General features: G+C 47.6%; 6 protein-coding genes across 6 annotated transcripts; 3 read left to right on the plus strand and 3 right to left on the minus strand.

Moving 5' to 3' along the window:
- Positions 1–274: 274 nt before the first annotated feature.
- Positions 275–1,719, plus strand: BGW36DRAFT_425415 (putative COPII-coated vesicle membrane protein Erv46; the record flags this gene model as incomplete). The annotated part of the gene is made up of 3 exons (XM_046220107.1): positions 275–467; positions 532–712; positions 777–1,719. 3 exons carry the CDS (start codon positions 275–277, stop codon positions 1,717–1,719), a joined length of 1,317 nt encoding a protein of 438 aa, XP_046074306.1.
- Positions 1,720–2,394: 675 nt separating this feature from the next.
- Positions 2,395–6,441, minus strand: BGW36DRAFT_425416 (PH domain protein; the record flags this gene model as incomplete). The annotated part of the gene is made up of 4 exons (XM_046220108.1): positions 2,395–5,640; positions 5,725–5,882; positions 5,957–6,301; positions 6,426–6,441. 4 exons carry the CDS (start codon positions 6,439–6,441, stop codon positions 2,395–2,397), a joined length of 3,765 nt encoding a protein of 1,254 aa, XP_046074307.1.
- A 2,179-nt stretch (positions 6,442–8,620) lies between these two features.
- Positions 8,621–10,332, minus strand: BGW36DRAFT_425417 (putative C2H2 transcription factor; the record flags this gene model as incomplete). Its single annotated transcript, XM_046220109.1, has 2 exons — positions 8,621–10,212; positions 10,263–10,332. 2 exons carry the CDS (start codon positions 10,330–10,332, stop codon positions 8,621–8,623), a joined length of 1,662 nt encoding a protein of 553 aa, XP_046074308.1.
- Positions 10,333–10,561: 229 nt separating this feature from the next.
- Positions 10,562–11,821, plus strand: BGW36DRAFT_374530 (DNA-directed RNA polymerase I, II, and III subunit Rpb6). Its single transcript, XM_046215683.1, has 4 exons — positions 10,562–10,734; positions 10,845–11,141; positions 11,195–11,314; positions 11,369–11,821. The coding sequence occupies exons 1-4, from the start codon at positions 10,697–10,699 to the stop codon at positions 11,400–11,402; spliced, it is 489 nt and encodes a 162-aa protein (XP_046074309.1). The 5' UTR covers positions 10,562–10,696; the 3' UTR covers positions 11,403–11,821.
- Positions 11,822–12,153: 332 nt separating this feature from the next.
- Positions 12,154–14,086, plus strand: BGW36DRAFT_132513 (putative MFS monocarboxylate transporter). Its single transcript, XM_046209372.1, has 2 exons — positions 12,154–12,476; positions 12,533–14,086. The coding sequence occupies exons 1-2, from the start codon at positions 12,265–12,267 to the stop codon at positions 13,659–13,661; spliced, it is 1,341 nt and encodes a 446-aa protein (XP_046074310.1). The 5' UTR covers positions 12,154–12,264; the 3' UTR covers positions 13,662–14,086.
- BGW36DRAFT_374533 (putative N-acetyltransferase) lies at positions 13,939–15,197 on the minus strand. The gene is made up of 3 exons (XM_046215684.1): positions 14,808–15,197; positions 14,516–14,747; positions 13,939–14,460 (listed from the first exon to the last, which is right to left on the minus strand). Exons 1-3 carry the CDS (start codon positions 14,974–14,976, stop codon positions 14,289–14,291), a joined length of 573 nt encoding a protein of 190 aa, XP_046074311.1. The 5' UTR covers positions 14,977–15,197; the 3' UTR covers positions 13,939–14,288.
- Between the last annotated feature and the right edge of the window lie 13 nt (positions 15,198–15,210).

Here is a 15,210-nt window from a genome sequence, read left to right on the forward strand (position 1 = left end):
TAGCGGGGCAGGGCTGCCGTTGCTTTCCCGATACAGTATTTACCTGTATCGTGCAAGCTGGCCAGATCTCGACCATGCGCAATTCTTTCTTTTCAACCGTCACTCTTTTACCGTGCAACTAGGTCGCCATATGTTGTATTTGCATGATTTGTATTTTGTGAATACATCTCTCCAGAAGCCCTCGTCGTAGGAGCTGGCTGGTTTTCCTTGTGACGACTGTAGCCGTCCAGTTTCGCCCGTTTTATAGTTGTCCTCTCACACACCGAACACGGAAATGGCCGCCAAATCACGGTTTACAAGGCTTGATGCCTTCGCAAAAACAGTTGAAGATGCTCGCGTTCGTACAACATCCGGCGGAGTCGTTACTTTGGTATCATTACTTGTTATTTTCTGGTTAGTATGGGGGGAATGGGCTGATTACCGCCGGGTTGTGGTAGTTCCCGAGTTGATTGTAGACAAGTCACGAGGTAATATCCATCAATTAAAGCATTGAATGACATATAGCTAATCAGTCCTATGTTCTCTTTTTAGGAGAGAGAATGGAGATCCATTTGAATATGACTTTCCCCAGATTGCCATGCGAAATGTTAACGCTGGATGTCATGGACGTCTCTGGTGAGCAACAGGTCGGAGTTGCTCATGGCGTAAACAAAGTACGTTTGAGTTCCGCCGCCGAGGGCGGTCGAATCCTTGATATAGAAAAACTTGAACTGTGAGTTTAGAGAAGTCAATTCCAATCAGTCGGCATTTTCTGACCAATTACTCGCTTTCTCTAGCCATGCGAAGAACGAAGTAGCTATACACCTCGACCCTGATTACTGCGGCGAATGTGGAGGAGCGCCAGCCCCGGACACCGCGAAAAAGCCAGGATGCTGCAACACATGTGAGGAAGTTCGAGAGGCCTATGCTGTGAAACAATGGGCTTTTGGCAAGGGCGACAACATTGAACAGTGTCTACGAGAAGGCTACGCCGAAAAAATTGATGCGCAGCGCAAAGAGGGCTGTCGCCTTGAAGGTGTCCTTCGCGTGAACAAAGTCGTTGGTAATTTCCACATTGCGCCCGGTCGTAGTTTCACCAGCGGAAATATCCATGCGCATGACTTGGAGACATACCTTGACAAAAGCTTGGAAGGAAATGACAAGCATACCATGACACACATCATTCATCAGCTGAGATTTGGCCCTCAGCTCTCCGATGCAATTGCCCAGCGTTGGCAATGGACAGATCACCACCACACCAACCCTCTGGATGACACGAAACAAACAACTGACGAGCCAGGCTACAACTTTATGTATTTCGTTAAGGTTGTGTCAACATCATATCTCCCCTTAGGATGGGATACTACCCGATCCAATCTCGTTCATCAAGATCACGAGGATACGCCACTAGGCTTGCACGGTGCAGCATACGGCACAGCAGGTAGCCTTGAAACACATCAATACTCTGTGACATCTCACAGGCGGTCTCTTTCCGGCGGCGATGACGCCGCAGAGGGCCACAAGGAACGCATTCATGCGCAGGGCGGTATTCCCGGCGTATTTTTCAACTACGACATCTCTCCGATGAAAGTCATCAACCGGGAAGACCGTCCCAAGAGCTTCACAGGCTTTTTAACTGGTGTCTGTGCTGTGATCGGTGGTACCCTGACTGTCGCTGCTGCTGTCGATCGGTTTTTGTATGAAGGCGTATTGAGAGTGAAGAAGATACACACGAATTGAAGAGAAAAGTGGGTTTCTTTGTTGTTTTGTTCAAGGATGTATGTTGTTATGCGGGTGTTGGTTGTTCTCTTTTCCTCCTCTTCCTTCTTATATGTGTGGTATCTCAATCGTTTCCTTTCATTGTATGCTATCCTAGGTTTTATATCTCTAAATTCGGAATATTCTTTAAACAAGAATGCAGCGAGAATCATACAAATACATTCAACAAAAGACAAAGAAGACAGTTGTTTCTTCTCAACTCGGAGTTACCGAGATTCTACGCTCAAACCAAAGGATATGCGTAAATAAATTGTTTTTCTTGATGATGTAATTGGCGAAAGCCATGTCAATCTAATTGCTGAACCACAGGAAAAAAGAGGAAGATAGTGTGGGAGAGGAATGAAATAGTAATATGACTATAAAGGAGAGTTGTGAAATGTGAAAACGCCCGAGCCACCTTCTTTTCAACACCGATGATGCAACAATGATAGATGAGACCGAAATGAAAGTGCACAGAAAAAAATATATGCCTCGAATCTTCGGATGCAATGAAGTGGAAAGAAGGGGTATATCTCAGATAACTTAGACCAGAGGAAGAAAGGATCAAGGCAATCCAAACATACGCTGCAATAACATATAATCAGGCACAGAAAAGAGAGCAGAAATAGTTGTGGAAATTCCAGTTAGGGAAAGAGCTTATTGGTAGCTCGGGTAATGACTTGAGTATTGTTGACCTGGGTATTGTTGACCTGGGTATTGTTGGCCTGGGTATTGTTGGCCTGGATATTGTTGGCTCTGGTACGGTGGCGGGCTTTGATACTGTGGGTTCTGATACTGATGGCTTGTGTATTGTTGGGAATAATGATTCGAGTGTTGAGCGGCTGGTGGTGTGGGAGTCAACCGAGGCGTGTCGTTCCAGGATTGCTGAGCGGCACTATTCGGGGGGTTATTCACAAAATTCATGTGGTTGAGAGCATCCCAGGTGTAGCTAGCGCCGGGCATATTATAGATGCTTCTAACTTTAGCATGCTGCTGCTGTACTTCGTGCATCTGTTGATGCTGACGTTGGGCAATAGCTTGCTGTACCATCTGGTTGCTGACACCCTCTTTCATGCTCTTCTTCTCCCGCTCTCGAGCATCAATGGCACCAATAAGACCACCAGAGCCAACATTTTGTTTGACATTAGTATTGGACAAATTAAAGAAAGCCTGACCAGTCATGCGAGCAACATGCTCTTGCTCCCTAGCGGACAGGTGGTTGGAAATATCATTTTGACTTAAAAGCATATTGGAGCCGCGAGAATTGGGTCGAGGTGGTAGTTCTCCTTGGTTCAGCATCATTGTGGGGCTTCGAGAGTGTGGCCGGTAAGGCATGTTACTTTGGTTCAACATCATAGTCGATCCCCGGGAATGAGGTCGAGGAGGTAATTCTCGACTCGGAGAGTGTTGGTGAGAGGTCATAGCCCAATCGCCAGAATGAGGTCTAACAGCAGCTAGGTATGCGGGTGAGATACGTGGGCTTGATCCCGAACGTTGATGGACAAACTGCTCAGGCGTAATGGTGCGGTTTGCTGGGGACTCTGCGCGAGCATTTGTCATGCCGGGCTGCCAAACTACACTTCTGCGCTTGTCATCTCCACCAGGAGATCGAGATAGCTTGCGAGCATGGTGTCCAGGTGTAGTATCATTGCGAGCTGTCAACTCAGAATCCGATCGACCATGTCCAAATTGATTTAATACATCCGACATACTGGGACTCCGAGTATGTAGACTATGCGCCATTGTCGGCCCAAAATCAATAGTGGGAATGTCAGGATTTTCTTTGGGTAGTTCTTGGTTGGCAAAAAACCGAGCATCTCCGATTGTCACCTCTTGGCTTGTTGGAGGAGCATCCCCAACCGTCTTGAGAACTCCCATTCTCGTTTGAGGAATAGACGCTTCTGAGCGCTTTGTATCGGTCGATCTGCGAGTGCTAGCGTAAGATGGAGATGGCGAATCATTGTCATAGTTGCTTTCGTCATCCAATCGCGCGGCGTGGATAATCTGGCTGGTAGCAGGCTTTGGGGGAGGTGAAAATAGTACGTGGTGAGGTAAAACACGGTCCAAGGCAGCCTCATCAACAGTATGTTGGAGATCTCTCAAGCTCGGATCCGAGGCAGCAGAAACAGGGTCGTGGAGGCTAGCCTGATCGGGATCAACATTGAGCTCTGCCACGTAAACTGGTTGAGTGGGAAGAGGTTTTCTCTTTGTCACCTTGGACGTGTCTATATGCAGACTCGGCACTTGACTTATAGGTCGAGATGAGACAGCCTTAGTCGCTTCATTCTGAATTGGACCGCTCGGTAAGGACTGCTTGCTTGAGTTGGTGTTTAGGAATAGATCAGAGCCGCGAGACGACGGAAGGCGTTCATTGTGCTGATCAATTGGATATAGGCTGGTATGGGGTTCTAGGGGATTAGATGTAGCTGCAGCACCATGTATTCCACCTACTTCAGCAAACTGCGCTAAAGTTGAATTCGACATTCGATTGTTTGCTCTCCTCAACTCAAGCGAGGGCTGAGGTCTGCTCGTGGGGATTTCGCCGGGTTGATGTGCAAAAGCGGGAGGGACTGCCACAGGCGCTGGGGGTCCATTAGGTCGCAGGTCTGGCCTTACAAATTCTTGAGGCGGAGGCCGTGCAAAGGGCTCTGGATCAGAACTGCTCGCATTTGAATGACGAGTGCTAGGACGTTCGCTCTCGAAAGTGACACCGTGGACTGGAGGCTCTGGTGGGCGGTCGCGGAGCAACTGCGTAGCTGGAGCGGAGGTTCTATCTGGAGAATTGATTGTAGTGAATGCACTTGTGTCCGATACGGCTCGATTATGTCCATAATGCTGGCCCGGACCTGGAGGAGCAGGTGCTGTATTCGTGTTGGATGTTTCGATAATAGCATCCGCAGACTGGTTGAATTCAGTCGACCAGGGTTTACTAGGCTCCTGAAACCGGGTGTTTCCTGACCTACCAGGCAAGCTGGATCGCTGACGAGACCGTCCGCCAGAAATGCTGCTTGCAGGACTATTTACGGTTGACATTCGCTGCCCTGTGGCCTCTCTGAGTTGCTTTCTCCAATCCCTTTCCGTCCAATTTTGACTTCCCGACGTATTGATCAGGTTGACAACATCGAGAACATCTAGATAACCATAGCGCTTTTGTTTTGGGAAAGCAAGCATCAAGCTTTTGACGTTATTTGTATCGGCAATGAGTCGGGTTGGCCTTCCATACAGACCAAACGTGTCGAAAACGGGAAAGAGGAAGCGAAGCATGATCTCAAAGCCAGACACCGCCGGGCGAATCTCGGGCATGATAAAAACGAATCCTTCCGTTGTGGAATCTGTTTGCGAGTGGATGGTGATGTTTCCTTCTAACTTAAGCAGGGTCGATTGGTCTATTAATGGCTTCGACTGGGGATAGATAGCATAGGCTGCATATCCGTTGGTAATCGTGGCAATAGGCTGGGCTTTTTTTGTCTTTTTAGTATCGTAGAACTTGATGTTGCCAGTCAATACCGGCGTAGTACGATCGTAGGCGGAACGTTTCTTCACAGATTTCTGCATTTTTTGGTATTCCTTCTCATCTGGTTGCGTGATAACACACCAGCAACGTCTCCATGGGGTTCCAGCACCGAATCTAACTCTAGCCCAGTCCTCATGCTTGAAACGGCAGCGTTCCATAATCATACGAATATCGTTCAGTTCTTTACCTTTGCCGGCAATGATAGAGCCGGTGTAAGCTTCGAGGAGCGATGTGTGTTCGAAAAGAGAAAGGCGGATCCCAGCGGTCCATTGGGTGAGAGAATGAAATGAGTTGAAGTGGAAGAGGTACCGGTTTTTACCCGCCGTTGATATGCTCAAGATATTTTGCAGAGGCTTTGACGTCTTGTCGCGTGTTGGCAGTGTTTCAATCTGTCCAAAGGTCAGAATTTAACCTTTCCTTTCCTTTGAAATAGATACACGGCATGATCGCTAGTAGCGAGAAGGTGAACTCACCATCTTCAGGGAACAATCCGCGAGGTTGATAAAAGTGGGTGGCACCTCCCCATCCTGACCTGCTGCGTCCAGCGCATTAGCGTCCCAGAGTGAGAGCACTGTTCCTACAAGCTGGGCAAAGCATTCCACCCACTTTCGATCTGTACACGGTCGACCCTCTAATATAGAAGGGTAAGTTAGTATCACCAGGGTCCGTGCGGAATCCACATTCTTGGATCGGCATAAGACGTACGGGTATCCAAATCATTGAGTTTGAGAAAATATCCTTCCTGATACAGCTTGTTGGAATGACTATTCAAAAAGGTAAAGACCGGTAGCAGCTCCGGCAAAGTATCACTGGCGATGTCGGTCTGTGGCGCTTGATAGGTGAAGGCCATGGATGCTGGTCGCATGACACTAGATCGATCTGAAACTGACAGCGGTGTCCCGCTCGAACTGGGCGAAGGGCGAAACGGAGCGGGATCATGTTTGTCGATTTTCGACAAGCGACCTGACTGCGCAGGAACCGGGTTTGCTGTATCTTGGGGCGTTGTGTTCTGGCTATGTTTCGGCGCAAAGGCTGAAATGAACGAGAGGACTACGGGGAACAAGCAAGGGATGTTAGCGATCCACGTTTCGATTGCGGGAACGGGAATCGTTCAAATAGCAAAGGCACATGGCAAACTAAGCATTTAAGCATATCCATATAGTAAAGAACTTACCACGCGAGCGACCCATGGTAGAGATGGCTGGATTTTGGCCTCCAGTGGGCGATGATCACCAACGACTGCGGGTTTAGAGGTCTTCACGAAGGATGATATCGCAGCGACTCGAGGGCGGGAGAAGGGAGGAGAATGCGGATGCAAGACGTGGCGATATTAACGATGGTATCAAGCGAAGGTATAGAGGTAGTCAAGTGTCTGTCTAGATTCACAGAAATGCTTCGTTCACAGTGAACGGGATGCTGGCAGATAGGAAAATGCGGCAAACGGTCGATCGAGCATCAACGAAGATGCGAGACAGCGGGGGGGGGTAGTGAACGAGAGACAGTTGTCGCAACGATGCCGATCAGAGATGACCTTCCCCAAGACCGCAGGAATTTGCCATTCAGACGATGCAAAGGGATGACTGAAGGACTGAAGGACTGCGTGGTATAGAAAGACCAAAAATTATTGGCCTAGTTGGAAGGTGCCGGATGACGTCGGCAGGGCAGCAGGGCGGACGGGGCCGGTGCAACGTCGATCGACCAGGCCAGCGTGGCTCTTCTCTTTGCGTACAGGCACTCGCTATATGCTCTAGTACTGCACTCCAGTATAAGAGTACTGTATGTGGGATGAGGCCGAATTACGAGAACCCCAGTAAGCAACCCGCAATGTGTACGTACACACACAAACACAAAAATGCGCGCAAGGCCGTCAGATGCAGATGGCAGCTGACTACTAATGAACGACTAGAGCCAGGACAAGACACCTTTTGTCTGAGCGATCGATTGGTAGTTAATAATAATGCCGCTGGTGCTCCATTTTTTCTTCTATTTTTTCTAGGCGGCCGCTACAGGCAGACCAGATTCGATGATCCATGTTTTACATTTTGCCGCCGAGAAGATTATTTGTGGTCGACCTAGGCCGTCCGCGCGTCAGCAGCGCAGCTAAGCCGAAGCGGGGAGAAACACGCCCAAGCATGCCAGTAGAAAGCGCTGTGTACAAGCCACACAGGCCAGCTAACGTGAGCACTGAGCGCTGCGTCCTGCGTACACGTAGTAGTTATTTATTTGAGAATTCAGATGACTAATATGTGGTCACTCGCCAACTCCTACACTTGCTCGTGACTGGCCTCCCTCCATCTCTGGTAATTACCTCGTGCTGCTCCCTAGGAGTGACACGACCAGAGCCATCTTAAATTAGGATTCAAGTAGCTTAGCTAATAGTTAATAATAGCCGGCGCCACGTAGTGCTACCAGCCGCCAAGCCCGGATTGGCCAGTCGCGCCACATGCTGCCCGCATCGGGCTAGCCTGACTCGCCTGGGTCCGAGTGTTGAGACATCCTCTCCTTATTTTGTCGTGATCATTCATGATTACTGTCTATATTGTATTGCCAAGTCGCGTTATTGAATCCAGGACTTCTTGTCATTATCGTGGCTGTCCTGAACCGTCGGACCGGCCTGAGGTTGCACATTGCGCAACAAAGGGGATATGAGAAGAAGCCACTGCTCTAATGGGCTCTTTGACGACGAGCTGTGGCTGCCTAGTGCTAGTCTTGCCTCCCCCGGCCGTGGAAGAAAGGGAGAGAGAGGTACTTAGGGGATACAGAAAATACAAATCAATGCCATTGTTGCCTACATTATACTTGATTCCTGTCGCCCGCCGTTTGCTACAATAGTGTCCGATGCATTTCCTCTACGGTACTAGCCAAGGCTCCATGTCTCACCCGGACCCGCCGCTTTTGAAAGATGGTCGTTCAATATTGGCTAACTGGGAACGTCACTGCTGGATGTAAATCTTTATAACGTCTCGCCCCAGGCCGCTGGCCCCTCATGTTTTGGATCTAAATGTCGATCACGCCAGCTGAGCACCACTACTAACGGGAAGGCCCGTATGATATATCGTCCTACCCCTGATAGTTACATGTATTGATTCCACGCCCATTTATCATTATGTAGTTTTCGAGCATCCTATTCCCAATTTCCGCCAGTGGCAGGAACAGCGTAGATCCTCCGTTCTTGCCTTACCATAAAATCAATTGTACAGCAGAGTAAGCATCACTCTTTCTCATAGTTAACTAATTTGTTCTCGTACCTATCTAAACAACGTAAAGCTGAAATACGCAAATGAAACAAGATACTGTGGTAGAAGGCAAACGCTGGAAAATTCGGGGCATCAATGAGGAGCAAACAATTCCTCAAGCAAACGTTCATAGCTATTCAGTCACGGAAAATAAACTTGGATCTATACCGGGGAAAACATTCTTAGACTGCAGGGGTTCATCGACGAGGAGCCCAGCGGAATCCCCCATGTCCTGCATCACAGTGTCGTTAAAGTTCGTAATTTCATTGATCTTTTCATCAAACTCATTCCCGGTGAGGTGGAGATCCGTAAACGACTGTACAGTATCTATACCTACCATAGCGCCTTGTTGGGTATCACCATCATCGAGATCAAGCCCATATATCCCAAAAATAGTATTCTGGTTATCATTCTGCAAAGCCCGTTGCATGAACATGGCTTCAATCTCATTTTCTGCATATCCATGCTTGCTCTGCATATGAACCCAAAGGTCGTATTCCCTGTAGAAGCGGTAATCGCAATTGTCCTTTAAGCAAGCAATATGTCGGCCAGTTTCATCAGCATAGCCTTCGCCAGTCAGAAGAGCTATCGTTGATATATTCGACTTTTTGGACCGACACTTTGCTTCTTTAATCCCAAGCAGTTCTCGGCGTTCTGCCTTGGTGTTCAATAGCCCAAGATGAACGGTACGAACGTGTTCTTCCAAGGCCAGCTTGCTACCATATCGCTTGCCACAACCATCTCCAGTCCACCCATCGACTTTCTTAGACGTCGACAAGTCCGTTCCACCACAAACGAAACGCTTCTCGCCTTCATGAACCGAACGAATATGAACGGTCAAATTACCCTTTTTCGTAAAACTGCGCCCACAGCCAGGGACCATGCATGGGAATTGACGCTTTTCATCAATGATAACATCACCGTGAGACATTTCAAGATGGCGCCGTAACTCTCGAGAAGAAGAGCATATGAAAGGGCATTGCGGGCAGTTAGGCGGGTGTACGGACTTAATATGCGCCTGTAACTCAGCATATGAAGAAAAAAACGATACATCTTCGGCAACGTTCTCTGTCGTTGTGTCGGTAAATCCACCTAACCCGGAGGCGCATTCCGTACAAATAAACCGATTTTCTGTGTGCGCGCGATTCTCATGACCCCGAAGATGAGCGGCAGATTCGAAAGCTTGTTCACATTTTTTCCCTGTCACCGGATGAATATATTGGCAAGGGTATGGCTTTTGGTTCAAATGGGTTAATAGTATGTGATTGTTCAAGGTCGAATGCTTTCGGAACGTCTCGTTACAGGGAGGGTATTCAGTGCACCGAAACTTGTCCCTTCCATCATGTGCAGCAATGTGCCTTCGAAGCCTTGTTCCCGTCACAAAGGTCTTCCCACAACCTGGTCTTTCGCAAACATAATCACGCACGGCCGTATGTGCACTTTTGATGTGGTGGTTCAGGTGGGAGGCTCGAAGAAAAGTTTTGTTGCAGTCGTTATGGGTACATTTGAATATCCGTTCGTTATTATGCGATCTTATGTGCTCCTGAAGTCTAGCAGGTCTATTGAAAGCTTTGGTGCAACCATCGAAGGGGCATAGATGGGTCTTGAGTTCCGACGGATATTTGGAAGAAGTTACGGAGAGAGGTGTACCAGGTGTTGCATCATGACACACATTATCAATACTATCGGTTTCGAAGGAAGTCTCAGACCCTTCCGAAATCGAGTCTATGGAATTTGATTAGAAGCAAAACCAGTCTTGCTGGAGAGCCACATACCATCCACATGCTTGGAGATTTTGTTAGGCTGTGTCCCATTATCCTCAATGGCTTTTCTCTTTGGCGCCATGTTGAGCAAAATTTCATGGGTAGTGCGACCACAGGCTCATTGCTTATGATTTATGAAAAACATTGGCGATGTGTTCAGTTGTACGCCAGCTGCAAAGGATTATTCGTGCTGTTGGCAGGTGAAGGAAATGAAATAGTCGATACTGGTGGAGGCGGTGAAGGCCCAGGGCTCTTTTCATTGGACAGCGTTAGCGCAACACGAGCTTTTTTCCGCCGCCTTTTGTCAAGAACTCCATATTCGCATCGTCAATAATTGAACCCATCAAGCCATAACGCTTGCCGATAATTCCAGGCGACTAGGACTAAATCGCCTACTCTAGTCGCTAACTTCCCTTTGCTTTCATAGCTAGGTATTATTTTGGACAATGTCAGACTACGGAGATCATGACGGCGACGATGCTGGGTAAGTCCAATAATTCTATACTTCAATGCCCAAGGATAATTTAAACACATCGCCCACATGATTCCTCAGCATCTGTTGTCATCTATTCTGCTAACAGAAATCGCGTTTAGCTTCGATTATGAGGCCGGTGAGGCCGAGTTCGATGACCACGAGCCAGAAGACTTCCTCGAACCTGAGGATGCTGAAGCTGAAGGATACGAGGGCGTCGCAGGGGCTGAAGACGCCTATGGCCATGCCGTCAATGGAGAACGCACCATAATATCGGGCGACCCCAATGCAGGTGGCGGTCAGGGTGTCGTCGAACAGCATCGGGAGAAAAAAGTCCCCAACGATCAACGCACCACCACGCCGTACATGACCAAGTATGAACGAGCTCGTGTTCTAGGCACTAGGGCTCTTCAAATCAGGTTAGCGACATATCATTGCCAATGATTAACTGAGATTCTAATCCTCGACCTAGTATGAATGCTCCCGTGTTGGTTGACCTTGAAGGCGAAACCGATCCGCTGCAGATTGCCATCAAGGAGCTTAACCAGAAGAAGGTCCCTTTGATCATTAGGAGATACCTTCCCGACGGATAGTAAGTACATGCTGCTTCTTACTGTCCCGAGCTTTCCTGACTGGATCTCTCTAGCTACGAGGACTGGACTTGCGAGGAGCTTCTCTAATTGAAGCGCCATTGACTTTGTGTGCTTTGATGTGTAATTTTTTCCTTCTTTCGCATAGCGGCTGGTGTTTGGCGGGATTCTAAGATAAAATAACATTTCAATAGGCTATGCTTTATCTAGCACACTATTTTCAGGCTAGACTGGCTATGCAAAGTGATTGCCATCCTTTTTTTTGATGTTGTGACATGTTTCTTTTCATTGCGTCTACCAACGTTGACATTCTGACCGTACATCACACTAGAAAACAGAGGTTCCTGGTCATTACAGATACAAACACGTGACTCGGGCTTGTATATAATATATAATAATAACTATGTATTATCGGCACTTCGCTCAGCCGAGGTGGATAAATCGGCACGCGGAGTGGGCCACCATGCTCTGCTGTTCCGTCTAGTCCAATCAGCGGCTGCGCTATCCCCCGCTTGCAGTTGGTCCTTGGCCGCGGAAACTTCCAAAGACAGGAATTCTGACCATCCATCCATCGGTGTGATCAACCGGATACGAATGGTACATAGCAACTACTACCACGTTGAAAAAGAAAGAAAAATGTTACTAATCAGTAATCACCCAAGATCGCTCTCTCCAAGCCCCCGCTTTTCACTTGGTGGTGGAGCATGGAAGACACAGTCATACAGCTAAAAAAGGGCGGAGGTCATGGTTGAAATAATCTTGCGCGCTTTGCTGTTTCTCTCGTCCTATACATACTAACTATTACCCTTGCTGAGCTTTCCTGTGCCATCACTAGGGGAGGAATCCTCTTCATAAATTAATACTACGCCTCTGTCTATCTTTTCTATGCAGGGTTTTGCGCAAAGTTGTTCTAGCGTAAAAAAACCGGCGCTTTCCGTGAGCTGGAAAACACATGATGGCCCAGGATGCCCCAGAAAAGGATCAAAAGTCGATAGGGATTTCCAACAACGCTGTCGATGGAGGCGACAGCTCCGTTAGCAGTGCGCCATCTCCCCCGCAGGAAGAAAAGAAGTCCGGGTATGGTAATGAGGAACACGAGTTTGATGGCGGACTCACGGCCTACCTACAGGTGCTAGGCGCCTTCTTCATGTTTTTCAATTCATGGTAAGCTTCGCTTTCAAAAAATCCCTAGGCTCGACCGTTTGCTAAGCATCAATTAGGGGCCTCATCAATACGTGGGGTTTATTCCAAACCTTTTACGAGCAACAAATCCTATCCCACATGTCACCATCTTCCATCGCATGGATCGGGTCCGTCGAATCCGCCCTGCTCATGTTCATCGGTGTCATCACCGGCCCGCTCTTTGACGCCGGATATTTCTACACTATGATACTACTTGGAACATTTATGGTTGTATTCGGGTTCATGATGACAAGTCTCGCCTCTCAATATTATCAAATCATGCTCGCCCAAGGCATCTGTGTCGGGGCTGGCGCCGGTTGCTTGTTCGTACCAGCTGTGGCTTTATTACCTCAATATTTCAGGAGACGGCGCGCTTTGGCAAATGGAATTGCTGCATCGGGTAGCAGCATTGGCGGTGTCCTATATCCCATCATGTTTGATCATCTCCAACGAGAAATCGGGTTTGCTTGGGCAACTCGGGTTCTTGGGTTCATGGCTTTGGCCACTTGCAGCATCTCAATCTCAGTAATGCGCGTGCGCTTCAAACCAAAAGAAAGGCGGGCTCTTCTTGAACTATCTGCATTTAAGGAAGTCCAATTCAATCTTTTCTGCGCGGCACAATTTTTGGGATTTTTGGGCTTCTACAACTACCTCATTTACGTTCAGCCATGGGCGATCCAAAAAGGAATTGTATCTGAGAGCTTGGGGTTCTACCTTGTCCCGATTTTAAACGCTGCCTCAACTTTTGGGCGTATAATGCCAAACATGATTGCAGATCACTCAGGACCTTTGAACATGCTCACACCTGCAGCAGCAGTATCGTCACTCTTGGCCTTCTGTTGGATTGCAGTCGGCTCAAGCACGGGTATCATAATCCTGTCTTTGCTTTATGGCTTCTTCTCCGGCGGCTTTGTCTCGCTACCCCCAGTCGTGATGATGACTATCACCAGCGACCTTCGGAGTTTCGGCACTCGACTGGGAATGTCTTTTGCTATCTGTTCCATAGCTCTACTGATAGGTACACCAATTGGCGGTGCTATCCTAAGCAACACAAATTCTTACATTGGTGTTCAATCTTTCTGCGGGGCTTGTCTTGCCTCGTGCGCTTTACTTATGTTTACGATCCGTGTTATTCGCAGCGGTCCCAAGATTCTTTATCGAACATGACCAGCAACTGTTCTAGGTCATTAAAAGCATATATACGCACAGCATATTCACAGCACATTCAGGCGTCATTTTGGCTCTTATTTGGGAGGAGAAAATACATCACTACATATACTCATGATCACATACATAGATCAACTCTTGACGCTTTGTAGCACCTTGTTGCATTGCTGGCTGGGTTCCAACTGATGCATAATATGAATATTCAAAAGTAAATAGACTTACCTAATGTCTAAGTACATAATAAATGGGGATACATGATGAAACAAATGAATAGTATTGCCAAAATTGCATTGAAAATAGTGTATATCGCTTGGTAAATATGTACTGCCGCTTCTGAGTAGATCTATATAAATACAAGGCATAAAATGAGGTCAGAATCATTCGGAGTCTGACCTGAATCCCCAACCCCGACACGAATAAATACAGTCAAAAACCAAAAGAAAACCATTCTATTTTTAACCGATAAACACCGACTCCACATGTGCTCAACTACCATTTGGTAAGTTGCTTCTTATTGTACCTGAGGGTGAAAAGGATTCCCCATAATACCTTATGCAAGGTCGTGTCGATTAGAGTCGACTATACGTAAGTGTCTCATCATTCACCGTACCTTGTAGCGCGATCGGGTTAATAAACGTCTTCAGGATTGACTAGGAAGTCTTCTCCATTCTCTCGCACATGTATGAAATCCTTGTCTCGGCTGCACGGCTTGCGCATATCAAAAGCGTCCTCGCCTTCCTCAGACAGTCCGCTCGGGTCATCTTGATAGTAACTGACCACACGTCGAAAGACCGAATAACTATTGATCTGCATCAGCTAGACACCCTTCGATAAGCGAACATCCTAGTACTCACCCCATTCCTTTGTACATGTCCACCGCGACTTTATTTGTTGCACGTGCGTATAAGTCTACAAACCACGCATCGTTTATATCAGACACGTGCTCTAAGCTCTCAGTTAACCGTCTTGCATGACCGAGTCTTCTCCATGCGGGGGCAACAGTCAAAACCGTAATATGACCATGCCAGGGAGTGTAGTGCTCTGAACGTCGCATTGCGGCCGGCTGTTCTTCCAATTTACCCATGACTAGGAGGACAATTAGAATTCACTTGAGCAAACCCATACGTATGTAACGAGGAAACTCACTATACCCCACGATTCCTGCACCTTGGTCTTGAACCACACTGAAAAGAGAAGGCCAGCGCATTAAGTAGTTGAGATAGAATCCCACATCATAATTTTCCGTCAAAGGATCGAGGTTTGTCAGATTCAGAGAGAGCAGATCCGTGGGCGTCATGCGCCGTACGAAGCTCATGGTGGTCGCACTCGGGACGGTGAGCCGCAATTGTAGTACGTTCCTGGAGATAATCACAGGTGAGGTAGCTTGTTGGTCTTTATCGAAGCAATGCGATATAAAGCAATACTCTTTTCGCTCATAGCAAATAATCACGATAATAATAATAATAATAATAATAATCAAAATCACAATCACCAGACGAGTGCCTGGACAAAGTGGGGGGCCGCCTGACCGCCTTCGACGTCACGGGAG

This window comes from Talaromyces proteolyticus (assembly GCF_021365285.1).
Source record: "Talaromyces proteolyticus strain PMI_201 chromosome Unknown BGW36scaffold_4, whole genome shotgun sequence".
NCBI classification, from domain to species: Eukaryota; Fungi; Ascomycota; class Eurotiomycetes; order Eurotiales; family Trichocomaceae; genus Talaromyces; species Talaromyces proteolyticus.